This window comes from Pantherophis guttatus, chromosome 2, assembly GCF_059756535.1.
Source record: "Pantherophis guttatus breed Tessera chromosome 2, ASM5975653v1, whole genome shotgun sequence".
Classification (NCBI taxonomy): Eukaryota; Metazoa; Chordata; class Lepidosauria; order Squamata; family Colubridae; genus Pantherophis; species Pantherophis guttatus.
In genome coordinates, this window is record NC_142064.1 from 244,189,314 (window position 1) to 244,206,382 (window position 17,069).

Below are 17,069 nucleotides of genomic sequence, written 5' to 3' on the forward strand. Positions count from 1 at the left end.
TGAAAGTGCTTCAACCCAGTAATATTTCAAACTGGTTATTTATGCTGACTCCTTAGCCCAATGTTTCTCATACTTGGCAACTTTTTGATATGTGAACTTCAACTCCTAGAATTCCTCAGCCAGCTGCTAGGTGGGGAATTCTGAGAGTTGAAGTCCCCATATCTTAAAGTTACCAACGTTGGGAAACAGTGCCTTAACCTCAGAGTCAATTTGAACATTATCTTTTCTTTCTAATAGGATTAGTAATCATATGCATCTTATATAGAGTCCTTCAGTGCACATGATACGTTTTGTTTATGGGTCACCCATTTATTTCAAAAGTGACAATAAATTGCTTGGTAAAAATAAAGCAATAGAAATATAATTGCAAGATCTCACTTTACATGAATGGAGAGGCAGATAGGGCTATCAGGTTTGATCTAAAAACTCTGAAAAACCACTAGGAGGCAGCAAAAAGACAAAAAAAATATTAATGTTTGCTGCCACCTAATGATCATCTGGACATATGTAGCTGAGATATAATATGCCTATTTATGAAACCATGTTGATGTGCCTTCTCTATTCATCTCTAAGGCACTTGTTACCTATTCATCTCTCAGACACTTCTTACACAACTCCATAAATCAGGTCTGAATAATCTTGGCTGATGTTCATTGGTCATCCAGATTTTAGCAGCAATGATGGGACGACCACCTGGAGAAACTGGAGGGGAATTTTGCAACACAGAGCTTTCCCAGAGAGAGGCTCGAATCAAGAGACTGTGCAGCCCCAAGCTTGATAAGGGGGAAGATTATAGCTTTGGTTTGGTTTCTGTCCATTAGGTGTAAGCAAATAAAGAATTGGACCTGATTGGATCGCCTTGGGTCATCTCTGGGTTTGGGCCTTACGTCAGCCCAAATTTGATAGACCTAGATGGATAGCTTGATTGGAGAAGGTTCAAAAGTTATTTTAGTGTATTTTTATAAAAGAGAAGCCATATTATAAATCATAGTCTTTTTCAAATCAAATCAAATTGCCCTTCTACCTTAAGGTCTGTGCCTTTCAAATATAATAAACAAGCATTAAGCCTGAATTCTGAAGTAGTTCAACAAGCTAATGACACTGAATCATAGCATGTTATTTTCTTGAAACTCCCAATAGATTTTAAATGATCAACAGCACTCTAAAGTCAGTGCTGCACAGAATGTTCCTGCAGCAATCCCAGTCATAAAGAAAACGACCACATAACTACTTTGAAATTAGTTCAAACACTGAGAGGAGCACAGCACAAATTGAAAGCTTATTAGTGCCATCTAGTAGCTGAAAAGCAACATGGCATGTTTCAGTAGGAATCACCTGTCAATACATTTTCTTTTTGTGTGTGTCACTCCAGCTGTTCATTGTCAATCAGTGAAGCTGGAAGTGAGTCCTCCAAGGGCTATGTGTCCTTTGATAAAAGACAGTCCTTTATTTCAGAGAGCACTTCTTTAGATGTATTTATTTTTTTGAAAACTCATTTTTGTCCTTTTGGTTCTTTAACTTTTACTGTACAAATAATATCATTTACTGTACGGCCTTTCATCTCATGAGAAAAATATGAGATGGAATTGTCTTTTCAAAGCAAATTTACATATACTATTCAATTTTAAGTATTGTTATTAGAAGATGGACAAACATTTTCTTGGTTCTGCTCTTGAATTTTCCTTTGTAAAGTCAAGTTATGAAGACAAACATTATTTTTGCCCAGCGAACTTCTTTCAGACTAGCCTCCTTTTCAGCCCCGTCCATTTTTTTTTCAAAAAAATATAATCACTGTAATAAAGGCAAGTATTACTTCCATTCTTTCCATGAAAGAAAAAAATGATGATCGAAGCCACTAACAGTAATAATACAAAAAATTAACCTGAAAAAGTGAAATGTGAATGAAAGCAATTAATAGATGGCACATTAGCCAAATAAAAAGGAAAAAAAACAGAATAACAGAGTTGGAAGGGATCTTGGAGGTCTTCTAGTCCAACCCCCTGTTTAGGCAGGAAACCCTACACCACTTCAGACAAATTGTTATCCAATATCTTCTTTAAAACTTCCAGTGTTGGAGCATTCACAACTTCTGGAAGCAAGTTGTTCCACTAATTAATTGTTCTAACTGTCAGGAAATTTCTCCTTAGTTCTAAGTTGCTTCTCTCCTTGATTAGTTTCCACCCATTGCTTCTTGTCCTGCCCTCAGGTGCTTTGGAGAATAGCTTGACTCTCTCTTCTTTGTGGCAGCCCCTGGAACACTGCTATCCATACCCAATTCCTGCAACTGTTTTTCACATCTTTTAGTCTCCAGATCTTTAATCATCTTTGTTGCTCTGTCATTTAGTGCAGAAAGATTCAGACAAAGCAGAGCGCAGAAAATACCATTTGCAGCGGTTTTTGGTGATTTTTTTTTTTGCAGAAACGGCTGCAAGAAAACCACCAAGTCAGAGAGCACCTAGGACCCCATGGTTCAACCTTGAACTACAAATATTCTTTTCTATCAGTTGCAAGAGTCATTTTCAAGAAACCTCATAGCAATAAACTTGCATTCATGGAAGCCTTGTAGTTCTTGTTTCCTGTCTATTTTAGAAGTTGACTTTACAGGCCTTAATCTGCTTTTCCTGGCAGTTCTCCATCGTCAAACTAACTCTTGCTTCTATTCTTTCTGGGCTCTTCTTTACTATAGAAGTGGTTTGGTGCCTCCTACTATTCACTCATTGGGCTATTTGTCACTTACCTGAAAAGCACAAACAAAATGTTGAAAAGCAAGAATGTCTGTGCTGCGTAAGGTTGCTGTCATTTTCAGTGGGGAAAAAATGCCCTGTTTCTACGGCTTTTTTTAAAATCAATTTTATTAAATTTCAAAAAAAATATATAAAGTACAAAATAATAAAAGGAGAAACAAACTGGGACAGCAAAATTGGGAATCAGAAAGGGGAAAAGGTTAAAAACATGATAAGAAATGAAGGAAGATAAGACTCCCAACTTTCTTCAGTACAAGTAGAAATATAAAGTAACTTCTTCCTCTGTTAAGACAAAAACCTAAAAACATCATCTAAGAATATAGAAACAATCAAAATAACAGTAAAACTACATAACAAAAAGCTTCTTTTTCTTAGTTTAAACATGTGCATCGGAATACAATGGATATGTCAGATAATAATAATAATAATAATAATAATAATAATAATAATAATAATATCAGGAGTACTGAAAAAAGAAACAGAAAGCTTTATTTTGGTAGCTCAAGAACAAGCCCTAGCCACAAACTGCATGAAGGCAAAAATTCAACATGTTACCACCAACAGCAAATGCCGCCTCTGCAATGAGAAAGATGAGACAGTCGACCACCTGATCAGTGGGTGCAGCAAAATTTCACAAACTGACTACCTACAATGCCATGACCGTGTTGCTAAGATCATTCATTGGAAATTGTGCCAGAAGTTTGGATTTGAGTACAGCAAAAACCACAGGGAACATCAGGTTGAGAAAGTTTTAGAGAATGAGAAACTCAAGATCTTGTGGGACTTTAGGATTCAGACTGACAGGCACTTGGTCCACAACACACCTGACATAACAATAGTTGAAAAGAAAAAAGTATGGTTCATTGACATTGCAATACCTGGTGATGCACGGATTGAAGATAAGCAGCAAGAAAAAATCACAAAGTATCGGGACTTGCAAATTGAAGTTGAGCGACTGTAGAAAAAGAAATTGTGTGTTGTCCCGATTGTAATTGGAGCCCTTGGAGCAATACCCAAAGAGCTACCCCGCTATTTAGAAATTCTAAATTTGCCGGACTTGAACATTTTGACTCTACAAAAAACCACCTTACTCGGAACAGCTTACATCCTCCGACGATACCGTAACAGTTCCTAGGTCCTTGGTTAGGACTTGAGCTGCTGAGCTATTAACCAGCCTCAAAGGCTGTGAATCTCACTAAAGATTAAATAATAATAATAGTAATAATAATAATAATAATAATAATAATAATAATAATAATAATTAAACAATATTTCTATAATCGTAACAAATCTATTCGCCAAGTACTAAAATCGAAAGTTTAGTTTTATCTTTCTGAAACAAGAAATCCCCAAGTGGACTCCAAGTATGTCACAGCATACACCCCCTTCTACTGCTGATCAAGCCACAAAAATGTATGGAGAAGGCAAGATATTTCTCCTAGTGCTGCTCTCTCCTGTTATTTAGAGCAGTGATTAGGGAATTGTAGATGTTGGATTCCAGTGGCTGGAAGACTCAGCCAACAAGGTCAAAGATACTGACAATTACCACCTACTGATAGGTGGTAATTGTATTCCAACACATTCGAAAGAGAAGACTTATCCAAATCCCTGATTTAAGGGGCTGCACAATCACCTCTAAAAGAATAAAGTAAAGATCAGACTTGTTGGGGTTATTGAGGTTTTCTGAATATCTGTTAGTCCAGGGGTTTGCAAACTTAAACACTCAAAGAGCCATTTGAACTTGTTTCCCACAGAAAAGAAAACACTGGGAGCCACAAAACCTGGGTGGGCATGGCCAACTCAACGTCACTCATTTCCACCAGTCACATGACCCCCCCCCCAGCCATGCCTATCCAGCAGGTCATTAAGGCAGAGAACCGGTTGTTAAAAAACACTGGGAACCACAAAACCCTTTTGACATCTCTCTCCCTCCCTCCCCCCCCCTCTGTATTTCTGTATCTCTCTCCCTGTCTCTCTTTATTTGCCCCAGGCATAAGGTGACCAGATTTTAACATTGGTAAAGAGGGACATTGTGGGCGTGGCTTATTTTGTGGGCGTGGCTAGCTGGTCATGTGACTGGGTGGGCGTGGCTAGCTGGTCATGTGACCGGGTGGCCATGGCTATGTGTATAGGGTAAGGTGAACAGATTTTAACATTGGTAAGAGGGACACCATTGTGGGCGTGGCTTATTGTGTGGCCGTGGCTTGGAGGCCATGTGACTGGGTGGGCGTGGCTAGCTGGTCATGTGACCGGGTGGCCATGGCTATGTGTATAGGGACTACTCAGAGGGCTGGAAAGTCATTTCTGACAGGTCCTCGCACTTTTGACTGGTCCTCACACTTATGACCATCCTCACATTTATGCCCGTGCAGCATTCTTAACAACCATGTCACTCATTTCACAACTGCTTCTCTTCACCATGGTGATAAGATAGGGAAAAAAACATAAAATGTGAGGACAGTCGTAAGTTCGAGGACTGGTCAAAAGTGCGAGGACCAGTCAAAAATAACTTTTTCAGCCCTCTGAGTAGTCCATATGCACAAAAGGACTAACCAGAGGGCTGAAAAAAGTCATTTCTGACAGGTCCTCACACTTTTGACTGGTCCTCACACTTATGACCATCCTCATATTTATGCCCGTGCAGCATTCTTAACAACCACGTCACTCATTTCACAACTGCTTCTCTTCACCATGATGACAAGATAGGGCAAAAATGTAAAATGTGAGGACAGTCGTAAGTTCGAGGACTGGTCAAAAGTGCGAGGACCAGTCAAAAATAACTTTTTCAGCCTTCTGAGTAGTCCATATGCACAAAAGGACTAACCAGAGGGCTGAAAAAAGTCATTTCTGACAGGTCCTCACACTTTTGACTGGTCCTCACACTTATGACCATCCTCACATTTATGCCCGTGCAGCATTCTTAACAACCATGTCACTCATTTCACAACTGCTTCTCTTCACCATGATGACAAGATAGGGCAAAAATGTAAAATGTGAGGACAGTCGTAAGTTCGAGGACTGGTCAAAAGTGCGAGGACCAGTCAAAAATAACTTTTTCAGCCCTCTGAGTAGTCCATATGCATAAAAGGATACAGCAATAGAGAGGGATGAAGGAAGGGAAGGGAAATTAGAGTAGGAGTGACGGTTAAGAGAGGGAGGAAGAGAGGAGGAGAAGGAGAAAGGAAGAGGAAGTAGGGAGGAGAAGAAGAGGGGGGGAAGAGAAAGTAAGAAGGAAAGAAAAGAGAGGTGGTAGGTTTGAGGAGAAAGATTGCTGTACAATAAAAAAGATGAAAGGGAAGAAAGCCAACCCCAAACAAATATAAAGATATTAAGATAAAGAATGAATTGTTAAACTTTAAAGAATAAAAGAGAACAAATATGAATAAATAGCAATAATTAGAAACACACATACATACAATGTATTTTCTTTGAACAGAATATTTGGCTGGTTCACAAATTTAAACAGTGTTTAGTCATTTCAATTAAATTTACAATTTCTATATTTCCTTTTTGCCATATTTATTCCTCATCTATTTTTTTAAAAAAACAATATTACCCTTCATCCTCATCTCTAATCTTAATCAAATTCAATTTTTCCCTTCTATTCTATTTTATACCCCTTCCCATTGTCATCTATTTTTATGTCCATCCTCACATTGTTTAATTATGTAATTATGTAATACAGTTGTTTAATACAAATTCAACATTTTAATATAAATCAATTAGTTATATAACTATCTTTTTTGTATATTAATCAATATAAACATGAATATTCCAATTATTTCCATGCAATCCAATTTCTTACAAATCAATTAATTATACTTACCAATAATAATAAACCAAATAATTTCCCCCATATATTCCTCCAAACCACAATTTAACCATTTCTGCTTTCAACACAGTATACAATTAATAATATCTCAATTATTACAATTCCCTAGTTAAAAAGAGCTTTTTTTTCTTTTGTGTTTTAAAATTTTGAACTCTCCTCTTTTGCCCTAAATAATTTTCCATTGTTTGCACTTACCTTTTTTGGTGAGGAAAAGGAAAATAAATCTGCTGCCTAATTTTCCAACGTTGCAAGCAAACCGCAAAGCCAACAGCCTGTTTTACTTTCAGTTTCGTTTTGAGCTTGGTTTGCACAAAGAGGAAAAAAAAACTGAGCAATTTAGCAAGAGCAGAGCCCTGTGCAAATCAGCTGAGAGGGGGAAGCCGAGCTAATTAACGTAGGGCGGCCCTTTGAAGCCCCGCGGCAAGAGTTTAAACAGGTTTTTTCCCTCTAGCCATCAGCGGGGATTCAGGAGGCAGCCGGGAACCAGGAGGCAGAATGAAAAATCGGGACTTTTTTAAAACGCCGCGGGACGCGGGACAAATTGCTCAAAAGCGGGACTGTCCCGCCAAAAGCGGGACGTCTGGTCACCTTACCCAGGCAAGGAGTGACTGGGAGGGGAGGGCGAGAGGGGGGGCTAGCCAGTGGTGGGATCACCCGACAAGGAGCCACAGCAGAGGGCCCAAAGAGCCAAATGAGGCTCCGGATTTGCAAGTTGCTGACACCCGTGTTAGTCAAATCATAAAAGAAACCAGTAGATGTCAATCTTTTTGCCTAGAGTTTCAGAAGCTGTATGGATAATTATATATTTGTTAATTAAATATTGGTCATTACACATACTAGAAAATGTGTGAGTGTGCAAATTGATACTTTGTATTTTAAAGTAATTCCCCCCTAAAAACTTAGTATTTTTCATAAAATACATGAAACCATTCCTAACCCTGATTTAATACAGTCTTTAAACAAACCACATATGAAGAGCATGCTGACAGTGGGTTGACAAGAGAGAGCTTGGAAATTAATCTTTGTGATTAATTAAGTTAGCGTTTTCATAAACATTATTATAATAACAGTGTTTAATAAGATGGAATCCAGTTGCATTATTAATCCTTCTTTAAACAAAGCTTTACTCTTTAGGTATTTTCTGTGGTTACGCTAAGTTTTATTAAATGGTAAGGTTAAATCTTGTGTGTGGAAGCGGCGCACTTAACATGAATGTAAAAAATAATTTGGTGGCCCTGAATTAGAGTATGTCCTGATAGTGAATATCACTATGACAACTAATTACATCATCCTCAGATGAAGCTTGCCCTAAATCTCATTGTTAAATTGTCATGATGTAATGAAATATTTCATGGTGATATTAAGTATGAATTTATAATCACCACCTCATTGTCAAAGGTTTGCTATAGATGTTTACTCTCATTTGGTTTATTCCCTTTGTAACTCATGTGATTCTCATATGGAAAACCTAATGGAAATTACTGTTTGCATTTGGATAATAACATTTGTTGATAACATATGGTCTGTGGATGCTTCAGCAAATAAAAGGCTTTTAATAGTACACAGAAATAGGCGTCATACAAAGCAGATGCTATCAAAATGCACAGCGCAAGATTATAGGGCATTTCTTCTGCTGCTAAATCCCTTTTACAAGTACTTTTCATACACTAAATTTTTGATTCCAAGCTATTCAGTGAAAATGGATTTTGGGGGGCAGACTGAAAAGTCAGCAAGAAAAAAAAACATTACAGTGTATTCAAAAGAAACTATAAGCCCTGTGACCCAACTGTTTCTTTTCTCTTGTTAATACCATTATTATGTTTTTACAATAAGACCTCAGCTTAATAAACTATTTGGGAAAGGGCTGTCTATAAATTTTAATTCTTTAATAACCTTAATTAAATCCAAATATATATCACATGCATAATTACATAATTGACTAGAAGGTGCCATTTGTGTAAAACCTTGATTTATCTACTCATTTATTTAATGAGATTTATAACTCACCCCAGTTCTAACACCCTGCAGATGGCAAATAACAGACACAAGAACTAAAAATTATAAAAGAAAAATATAAAGAAAAAAAATAATACAATCAATTTAACCCATCAATAAAATAAATGTAAGTGATGAACCCCAATTTAATAGACATTGCTGTAGTCCTGTCAGTGACAGTAAACAATTAATGAAAAATTAAAACAAGTTTTACGATACTTCTACTATAATGTTAATCTGAAATTAGTTTGTGTATGCATGTATATATGCTAATATTATATAAAATATAAAAAGAATAAGAACATAACAATAAGAAGTAGTAAGTCAAATAAATTACAATATGATGTAAAAAATGAAAATGAAACACAGTCAAATCTAGTTTTACACTAATATCACTCATTATGGCTCTTCATATCTTTCAATCTTTATTTCTATATTATTTGCTTGTATCATACCCAAATACTACTTTTTTACTTTATTTTTTTGAATAGGGCATCCTTTTCCAAAATATGATATTATGGTAACCAGAAAGGCCCACATTCCAGAAATGATCATTGTCTATGTTTAAAGTATGTAGTTTTAAGGTCACAGGCATAATTAAAAGTTTTAAAACGTGAGTGAAAGGTTCAGAAGTTACCAAGGAATGACATGTGTTGTGGTTTTTACCTTCTAATTCTCAACATCTCACACTGTCAGCATAACCACACCACACCTTTATGCTGCTTTAGCTTTTACTGGTGCCTCTGCTACCTTTTTTTTTTTTTTAATCCTCCAATGCAACATTTCATTCTTTTTTTCAATCACTGAAATAGAAGTGTTTCAATCTCAAGATGAATTTCTAACAAAAAGTAAAGAAAGAAAAACAGTAATTACCAAGGGGTGGGGGGGCAGGTTTGTGCTAAATTTTGGACTAGGAATGTTCTTCCTGTTAAACACATGTTATTAGTACGAAACTGCTAAAGAATATCTGCCACGAAAAACTGCAGTGGACTTTCTTGTTGTGGCCCGCCAGCAGCCTACACGGATCGTGGCTGATCCCAACGACAAGGAGGCTGGTGTGGTGTCACGCCAGGAGCCTGCCCAGCCGGCGCTCGCATCGGACAGCGAGGAGGCTGAAGAGGATGTGGTGCCAGAGGCAGAGACTCAGCCAGGGCCTTCAGAACCTCCAGAGGCTCCTTCAAGTGGAGAGAGTGAAATGGAGGAGCCTCTTCTCAATGCTCGAGCACGCAGGGCTGCCAAAAGGCAGGAGTGGCTACTCAGGAAGAGGAGGTCTCCTCAAGAGTAAGGCTTGAGGATAATTGGCCACTCCCTTAGCCTATTTAAGTCACACGCGGTTAGTAAATTTCTTGCTAGAAACAACTTATAATTATCACCAGAGCATTTTTGGAAAAGTCTTATCTTGCTTTCTGGGCTGGTTGCCAACCTTTGCCGGGCTTTGGTTTATTCTTATTCTACTTAATAAATTTGATAAGGATCGTTGGTGTGTGTCTATATCCTCGGGAATCCGGAGCTGGGGCAGAACATTTCTTGACTAAAATATTCTGGGGTTTCCTGGAGCAAAGTAAAATTCATAGAATCATAGGGCTGGAAGGGACCTTGGAGGTCTTCTAGTCCAATCCTCTGGTCAATCCTACCAGCCAATGGATACTTCAACTTCAAACAAAACAATACAAGAGCGCACAATAGATACAAACTAGACTGCAGAAAATACAACTTCAGAGTTGTCAGCGCCTGGAATGTACTACCTGACTCTGTGGTTTCTTCCCCAGATCCCCAAAACTTTAACTTTAGACTGCCTACTGTTGACCTCACCCCATTCCTAAGAAGTCTGTAAGGGGCGTGCATAAGTACACCAGTGTGCCTACCATCCCTGTCCTAATGTTTTCTTTTATTCGTATCCTTTTCATGTATTTATAATTATGTTTACACTTGTATCTGTCATAAAATACATGCTTGACGAAAATAAACAAATAACAATAAATAAATAACAATAAATAAAGTCAGGAGACCTTAGATCAGAAAACAATTATTTTCAACTTGAGGCAGTAAAACACAAGTTAGATGTGCGTTCATGGTAGGCTGAAGTTGAATGAAAGAACAGTAATTTCTTTTCTTTCCTCCAGGAACTATAGTCAACCCTGCGTCCATAATGATGTAACTGCTCTTGTTCCTTATGCCCTGTGTCTGTGCATGTCACAAAAAAGGACTATGCAGAGTCTATGCACTGAACTAGGATTAGTTCTGGGAATGAGAAAAGGGTTAAAAGAGCATTGTGTTATGGAAATCAAGTCTTTTCTTGAACTATACAACCAGCTCTCAAATGTCTTTCTCATAGGTCTGAGTTCAAAGAGGTTTAATCCAAAGTAAGAGTTGAGTGACAAGACAATCTGAACCCAAAAGTTACATAAAAATGCTTTAAAAGATGAAAATGGTAGAAAGAGAAGCAAGTCTTCCAGCTCCTAGGTATTTTGCCAAAACCTATGGTTGCAAATAAACATCTCAAATGCAAATTCTTGGATCAATCTTACCTCAGAGTTCAGATGATGTTCCATGGAATATCTGTTTGATTTCAGATCAAACAGATATTAATAGCAGCTTACAGTAATTGCTGCTAGACAGTAATTACAGTAATTGCTATTAGACAGGGAATATTTTTGTTTATCAAGTTTTAATTCCATTTTCATTTATAGCACAGTTCAGTCTGCTTCTGTTGGTCCATCCATTGTCATAGGATCTTGAAACTGGGCTGCCACTCATGCAGAGGTGTGCCTCAGTGGTACATTTTGGATCGAGAGATAGCAGCAGATAACATAGAACTTGGCAATATTTCTTGCATTTTGATCTAGCATTCTTTTTTTAATTGTAAATGGCAATGCAAAGGCTACTTTCTCACAATTTCCTAAGCCCTATATGTGTTTTATTAAGTTGGGGAGAGGAGAGAATAGCCCACCTTCATGAGAACAAATGTGCCATTTACTAAAAAAGAAAGAAGTGGTAACACATCTTGAAATTTTGAGAAACAAAATTAAATGACCTGTGAAGACTATTGAAAATCTATCAGAGCCATAAAGAAAAGTACCTTGTGTTCTCGCCAAACCTAAAAAAAGAGTCTGGTATGGTTTAATAAATTCAATTTCAATTATTTTGCAAAAAAAAAAAAGTTCTAAATTGGGATTTTATGTGCTCTTCCGTTTTACAACTCAAATAGTTTAGAATAGTTTAGAAACCTGAAGATGCAGTGGTTAGAATGCAGCACTGCAAGCTAACTCTGCTGATTGTGAGCAGTTCGATCATAACTGGTTCCTTCTATCCTTCTGAGGTCAGTAAAATGAAGACCCAGATTGTTGGTGGCAACATGCTGACTCTGTAAACCACTTAGAGAGTGTTGTAAAGCACTGTGAAGTGGTATATAAGTCTAACTGCTATTGTTATTGCTATTAAATATTCCTGGGAAAATGATAATGGGCGGAAAAACCATGGAAGTGTCATAGTACGGTACTATTTTTTTTAATAATCTGGTTTTATGTCCCAGTATCAATAATAGCCTCTCTCATATTGAAATCAACTAGCCAGCCATGTCGCTATCCACATTGTTTTCTCCTTTTTGAGTTTTATGGAGAAGACAGAATCCTTATTTCATCTCATTTTTTTAATCCGTCATGACTTTTTAAGCTCCTGCTGTGACATTTTACTTCTTGAACTAATTCATCCTTTTTATATTTCTCTCTTGCTGATGGTTTAATATAGTTGCTGATTTGCTATTTTTCACTTTTCCTTTTGTTTGTGCTTTAAATATTCTGTATTTTCTATTTTATGAATATTAAGGAAAAGTGGTATAAATGAAAGCAAATTATTTTGCAGCCTGCTAGACATAATTAAGGAGGTAGATTCTGAAAAGGCCTGTGATGAGCCCTCAATCATCAATTAGAGATTTTGAATCTTTTCCAAAGATTCTTCATTTGTATCTTTGTCTCCTTGTTTTGCGTGAGTTTGTTCAGCATTTCATTTCGGCAGATTATCTGCAGTACTTATGGTTTGTTTAGCCATTTTACTCCTAAATGGCTCCAAGCAGCATACAATATAAATATCAAAACCAACATACAAATGCTGATTTCAATGTTCTCTAGAACATTGATAGTGTTAATTTTTCATTTATGACCTCCTCACCCTTCCTTCTAGAGCTAATGTTCACCTCTTTTCAAAAACAGAACAGTGAGAAAGCAGTTTATGTAAATCAGGGGTATCAAACTCACGTATTCACGGTGGCATCAGGTAGGATATTGGGACTTTATTCCCCTTCACTAAAGTGGGCATAGCCAGCACGTGACGCATCCATCCCATGGGCCAGGAGTTTGACAGCCCTGATGTAAATGAACACTGATTTCAATGATCTGGAGACCCTTGTTCCCAGTTGTGATATCTATCATCACTCCCTTTCTTCTACTCATATGCCCTCTTAACTACTGATAGAAGAGAATATTTTTACCTCAGGGTTGAAGTGTCGGGTCATTGGTGCTCTCATTATCCAACTGGATAACATCGCAGACAAACAAGCTAACAATAAACAACAGCCCAGCCAAAGAACCTCCAAAAATACTCCCACCAATGGGACAAGCCATTAATATATAAAAAGAGAACAAAGCCTACTCCCTTCTAGCACTGATGATTACCACTGATGGTAATGAAACATCTGCAAGAAAACAAACAAGCTCAGAGAGCACCAAGGACCCCAAAGTCCCTTAGCTACACCACCCAAATAATCCATGTTGTATATAAATATAGCTCTGGATCTTTAATGAAATGGAGCAAACTATTCAATCAATGGAATCATAGAAAGATTTACTTTTTGTCTAATTCTAGGGTTTGACTCCAGAATATAAACAATTTTGGAAATGGGTAGTATTTGTATTTCTCCAGTTTTGTTGATCATGGTAACCAACTGCAGAGGGCCTGCAACTTACAAGCAAAGTTTTGATACAATATTTTCATCAGTCTTCTTTTTACTGAGTTGCAAAATAAACCCAAATGCAAGCATGCCATTTGCTACTGTTGGCTTTGTTTTAGTCTGTTGCCTTTCCAGGGGAAGTTTTTCAACATTGCTGAGTTGTTGTCTTGCAGGTTTTTTTGCCACATTAATTAATTAGCACAATGGCACTCCTGTTGCTTTTTAAAAAAAAAAAAACTATAAATGACAGTTGGTGACATTTGCGTTAACCTTTTCCCCTCCAAGGTGACAGTGCTGAGGTGGCAAGCTGTTGCTGCTGCTGCTTTTTTTTTTTCCCCTAATGTCTTTCTTGTGGATGTTTTCACAGCTGGGGAACTCAGGGTGACTTTTCCACGACACACGCCCTTCCGGCTGTGAAGGTGAAGCTGTTTACGGAGAGTACCGGTGTCCTGGCTTTGGAAGACAAAGAACTTGGGCGGGTAAGGGCAGGCACAGCTGGTGACCGCACCAGCAAATAATGTAATGATGGGAATGGTAATGGTAATGGTAATGATTGCATCTCTTATTTATGGCATAACTTACCTCCATGCTGTCTGTCCCCTTGGTCTTCATTCTTATGTAACACTTCTTAACTTTAATTGTTTCACCTTTTTAATCACTTGTAAGGCATCCAAAGTCCCCTTGTTGGTGAGATGGACGGCCCGTACAGGAAATTCAATAAATAAATATGCTGTGGTAGAAGTAGAGGTGGCGAAACATTTCTTGAAGATGGAAGGAAAGTTTAGACAGCTCTTTGAGAAACTCAAATGTCAATTTTCAATTTTGAAGACACAGTGAACATGTGCACATGCGCACGTGCACACACACACACACATATACACACAATACCCCTGCAGGAGGCTGAAAGTAGGCCCTGAAATACATTTCTGCAATTTCCACATTGGTAAAGCATTTTAAAGAGAATGCTGACTGAGAACCTTGCATGAAAGAGAACACAGGGATTTCATATTTCCCCCAAATTGATGAGATACAGTCCCAAAAAATTCAGAGTTGAAAATTACTGTTAAAGGAGGTAGGGAAAAGGGGAACTTTCTCATCTCAGTAACGAGCCATCCCTAAAATAAACATCTTAAACTATTGGAAAGAACACAGGATTGGAAGGGAGGGGAAGGGAAGGGAAGGGTGTGAAACCAATTCTATGTAGTTAACATATGAAATTAATGTTGCTTCAGTTCACTAAAGGAAGTTAAAATATTATTGCTGAGTGGTGAACTTTAGATTGTGTATCCTGAGAAAGACCCTCCCCTGCCCCCATAACTAATTTAGTCTAGTGGTTAAGGTGCTGGCTTAGGAACCAGGAGATGGTGAATTCTAGTCCTGCTTTAGATATGAAAAATCAGCTGGGCCAGTCATTCTCTCTTAGCCCAACTCACCTCACTGGTTTGTTGGTTGTGGAGAAAATAGGAAGAGGTATATAACAGTATGAAGTATGTTCGTCACATTGAGTTCTTTATAAATAATAATGGTGGGGTAAACATCAAATAAATAGTAATAGAAGCACTAGTGTCTTCGTTCATTGGCCAGGCCAAGGCATTAGGAGGAGAAGGGGAGAGGGGAGGATCCGAATAATTTATTTCCCAGAGATGAGTGCAAATCAATGCTGATCTCATTTTAGAGCAGAGATGGGATTGCTTCTGAGGCTGTTAACAATCTACCTCAGGTAGGGCAAGGTTGCCAGAGTAACTCTGAATCTATGGATCTACGGAATGAATTTCATTTATCATCTCTGCCGATCAGTAGATAATTCAGCATATTCAGGTTAGCAGCACAGCTGCGGTTGAATTAAGTGTGGCCTGTCCATTTCTTCCTCCAGCTGCTAAAGCAGATAATAACGCCAACTTTTTTTAAATTATTATTATTATATAACAGGTTCCCAGTGATACCACACTCCTGAGTGTCTCTTCTTTTTTTTCCCTCTATGTAGATGTCATTTTTTTCCCCCCATAGTGCCTTCAGCAGCATTTATCTTGGTGACAGATATAATTGCCAATAAATTCTTTCGGGCTCTGCTTTGCCTCTACTCACCCTCCTCTGCTCTTCACTTACTGCTGTATGGGACACAAAAAGCATATGCCTTATAGGCTTAAATTTAACTTTAATAACCTTAACTGGAGTGTGCCAGATAACTCACTGTTCTTCAGTTAAAAACACCTACTTTCTCTCCCTTCCCTCTCCCCCCCCCCCCGCCAGTCTTTTGTATAAGTTATTAAGTCCTAGCTCTAATTTGAAGTAATTTTATTGTACATGCTGATGATAAATGAGACTGTCTGCGTGGATGTACATTTTTTATTCTATAACCGAGTAGAGTAGAGGCAAAAAAAATATTTTTAAGGTCTATTACAATCTGAGCAATTGAATTTCTGCTACTAACTTAAGTCCTCATTTACATATCTACAAATACACTGCTGAAAACAGTGTGTCATGATTTATAAACCAAAGTCCTAAGATGCTAAAACAAAACTATGGAGCTTTGATGAGGGAATTATCCAGAATAAAGTGGTGTGCAGTCTATTACTTATTTTTACAAGAATGGATTGTTTTTATAATTAGACAGCAACTATTTGGTTAACTACCCAAAGACAGTACAAATCAGGCAACAAGGAAGTGAGGAGTTTCAGAGAGGAGGATAGGAAATCTCTAATTAGAAAAAAAAAAAAGGAAGATAGAGTGAGTTTGTCCTGATAGAAAATTTAGAAGGATAATTTGAATGAATATATATAGGGCAATATATATAGTGGCCACGCCCACTGCCATTTTAGCAAAAAGTCACGATACATCATGTGACGCCAATGTGACACCGCGAGTTTGACACCCCTGCTATGGGGGCAGTGCTCATCTCCTTTTCAAGGCCATTGTGCCAGTGTTGTCTGAAGACATTTCTACAGTCAAGTGGTCATAATGATCTCACAGAGTGCTCTTACCTTCCCACCAAAGTGGTACTTATGTGTCTACTTGCAATTGCATGCTTTCAAACTGCTAGGTTGGCAGGAGTTGGGGCCAGGACAGGAACTCACCCAGACATGTGGAGCTCAGGTTTTGAGACAGACAGACAGACAGACAGACAGAGAGGGAGGGAGGGAGGGAGGGAGGGGGAGAGAGAGAGAGAAACTTTAAAAATGCAAGGAATAAAAAAAACAGATGAGAAACGCAAAAAGGAGGAGAAGTAGGAGTCTGTAAAATGAAGACCGCTCTCATGCTTCACTTAGCTCTTTTCTCTGATTAAATATATTATCAATATGTTGGGTCAAAATGCACGTACTTATATTGACCTTCTGAACTTTCTATCATTTTATGTATGGGTTAACCCTTGAAACTTTGTATTTTCATTTCCAGCACAGAGGATAATTTAGCTACATTAACTATATTTCATTCAATAAAATGAACTTCCACCACTTGAATTTAACCTCAATTGCTTTTCTTCTCTTCATGTTTAATATATTAAAGTACAAATAGTTCTGTAGACATATTTTAATGTATTTCTCTTTTTTTAATG

The 17,069-nt window shown here is 37.7% G+C and overlaps 1 protein-coding gene across 21 annotated transcripts in view; it reads left to right on the forward strand.

Annotated features, from left to right (window-relative positions):
• CADPS (calcium dependent secretion activator) overlaps positions 1 to 17,069 on the forward strand; it is a 453,285-nt gene that overhangs the window by 218,248 nt on the left and 217,968 nt on the right. For all 21 annotated transcript variants that reach the window (XM_087883748.1, XM_060684201.2, XM_060684202.2 and 18 more), the window contains exon 7: positions 13,884 to 13,995. In XM_087883748.1, the coding sequence (XP_087739874.1) occupies positions 13,884 to 13,995 (112 nt within the window). The remainder of the gene's footprint in view (positions 1 to 13,883; positions 13,996 to 17,069) is intronic.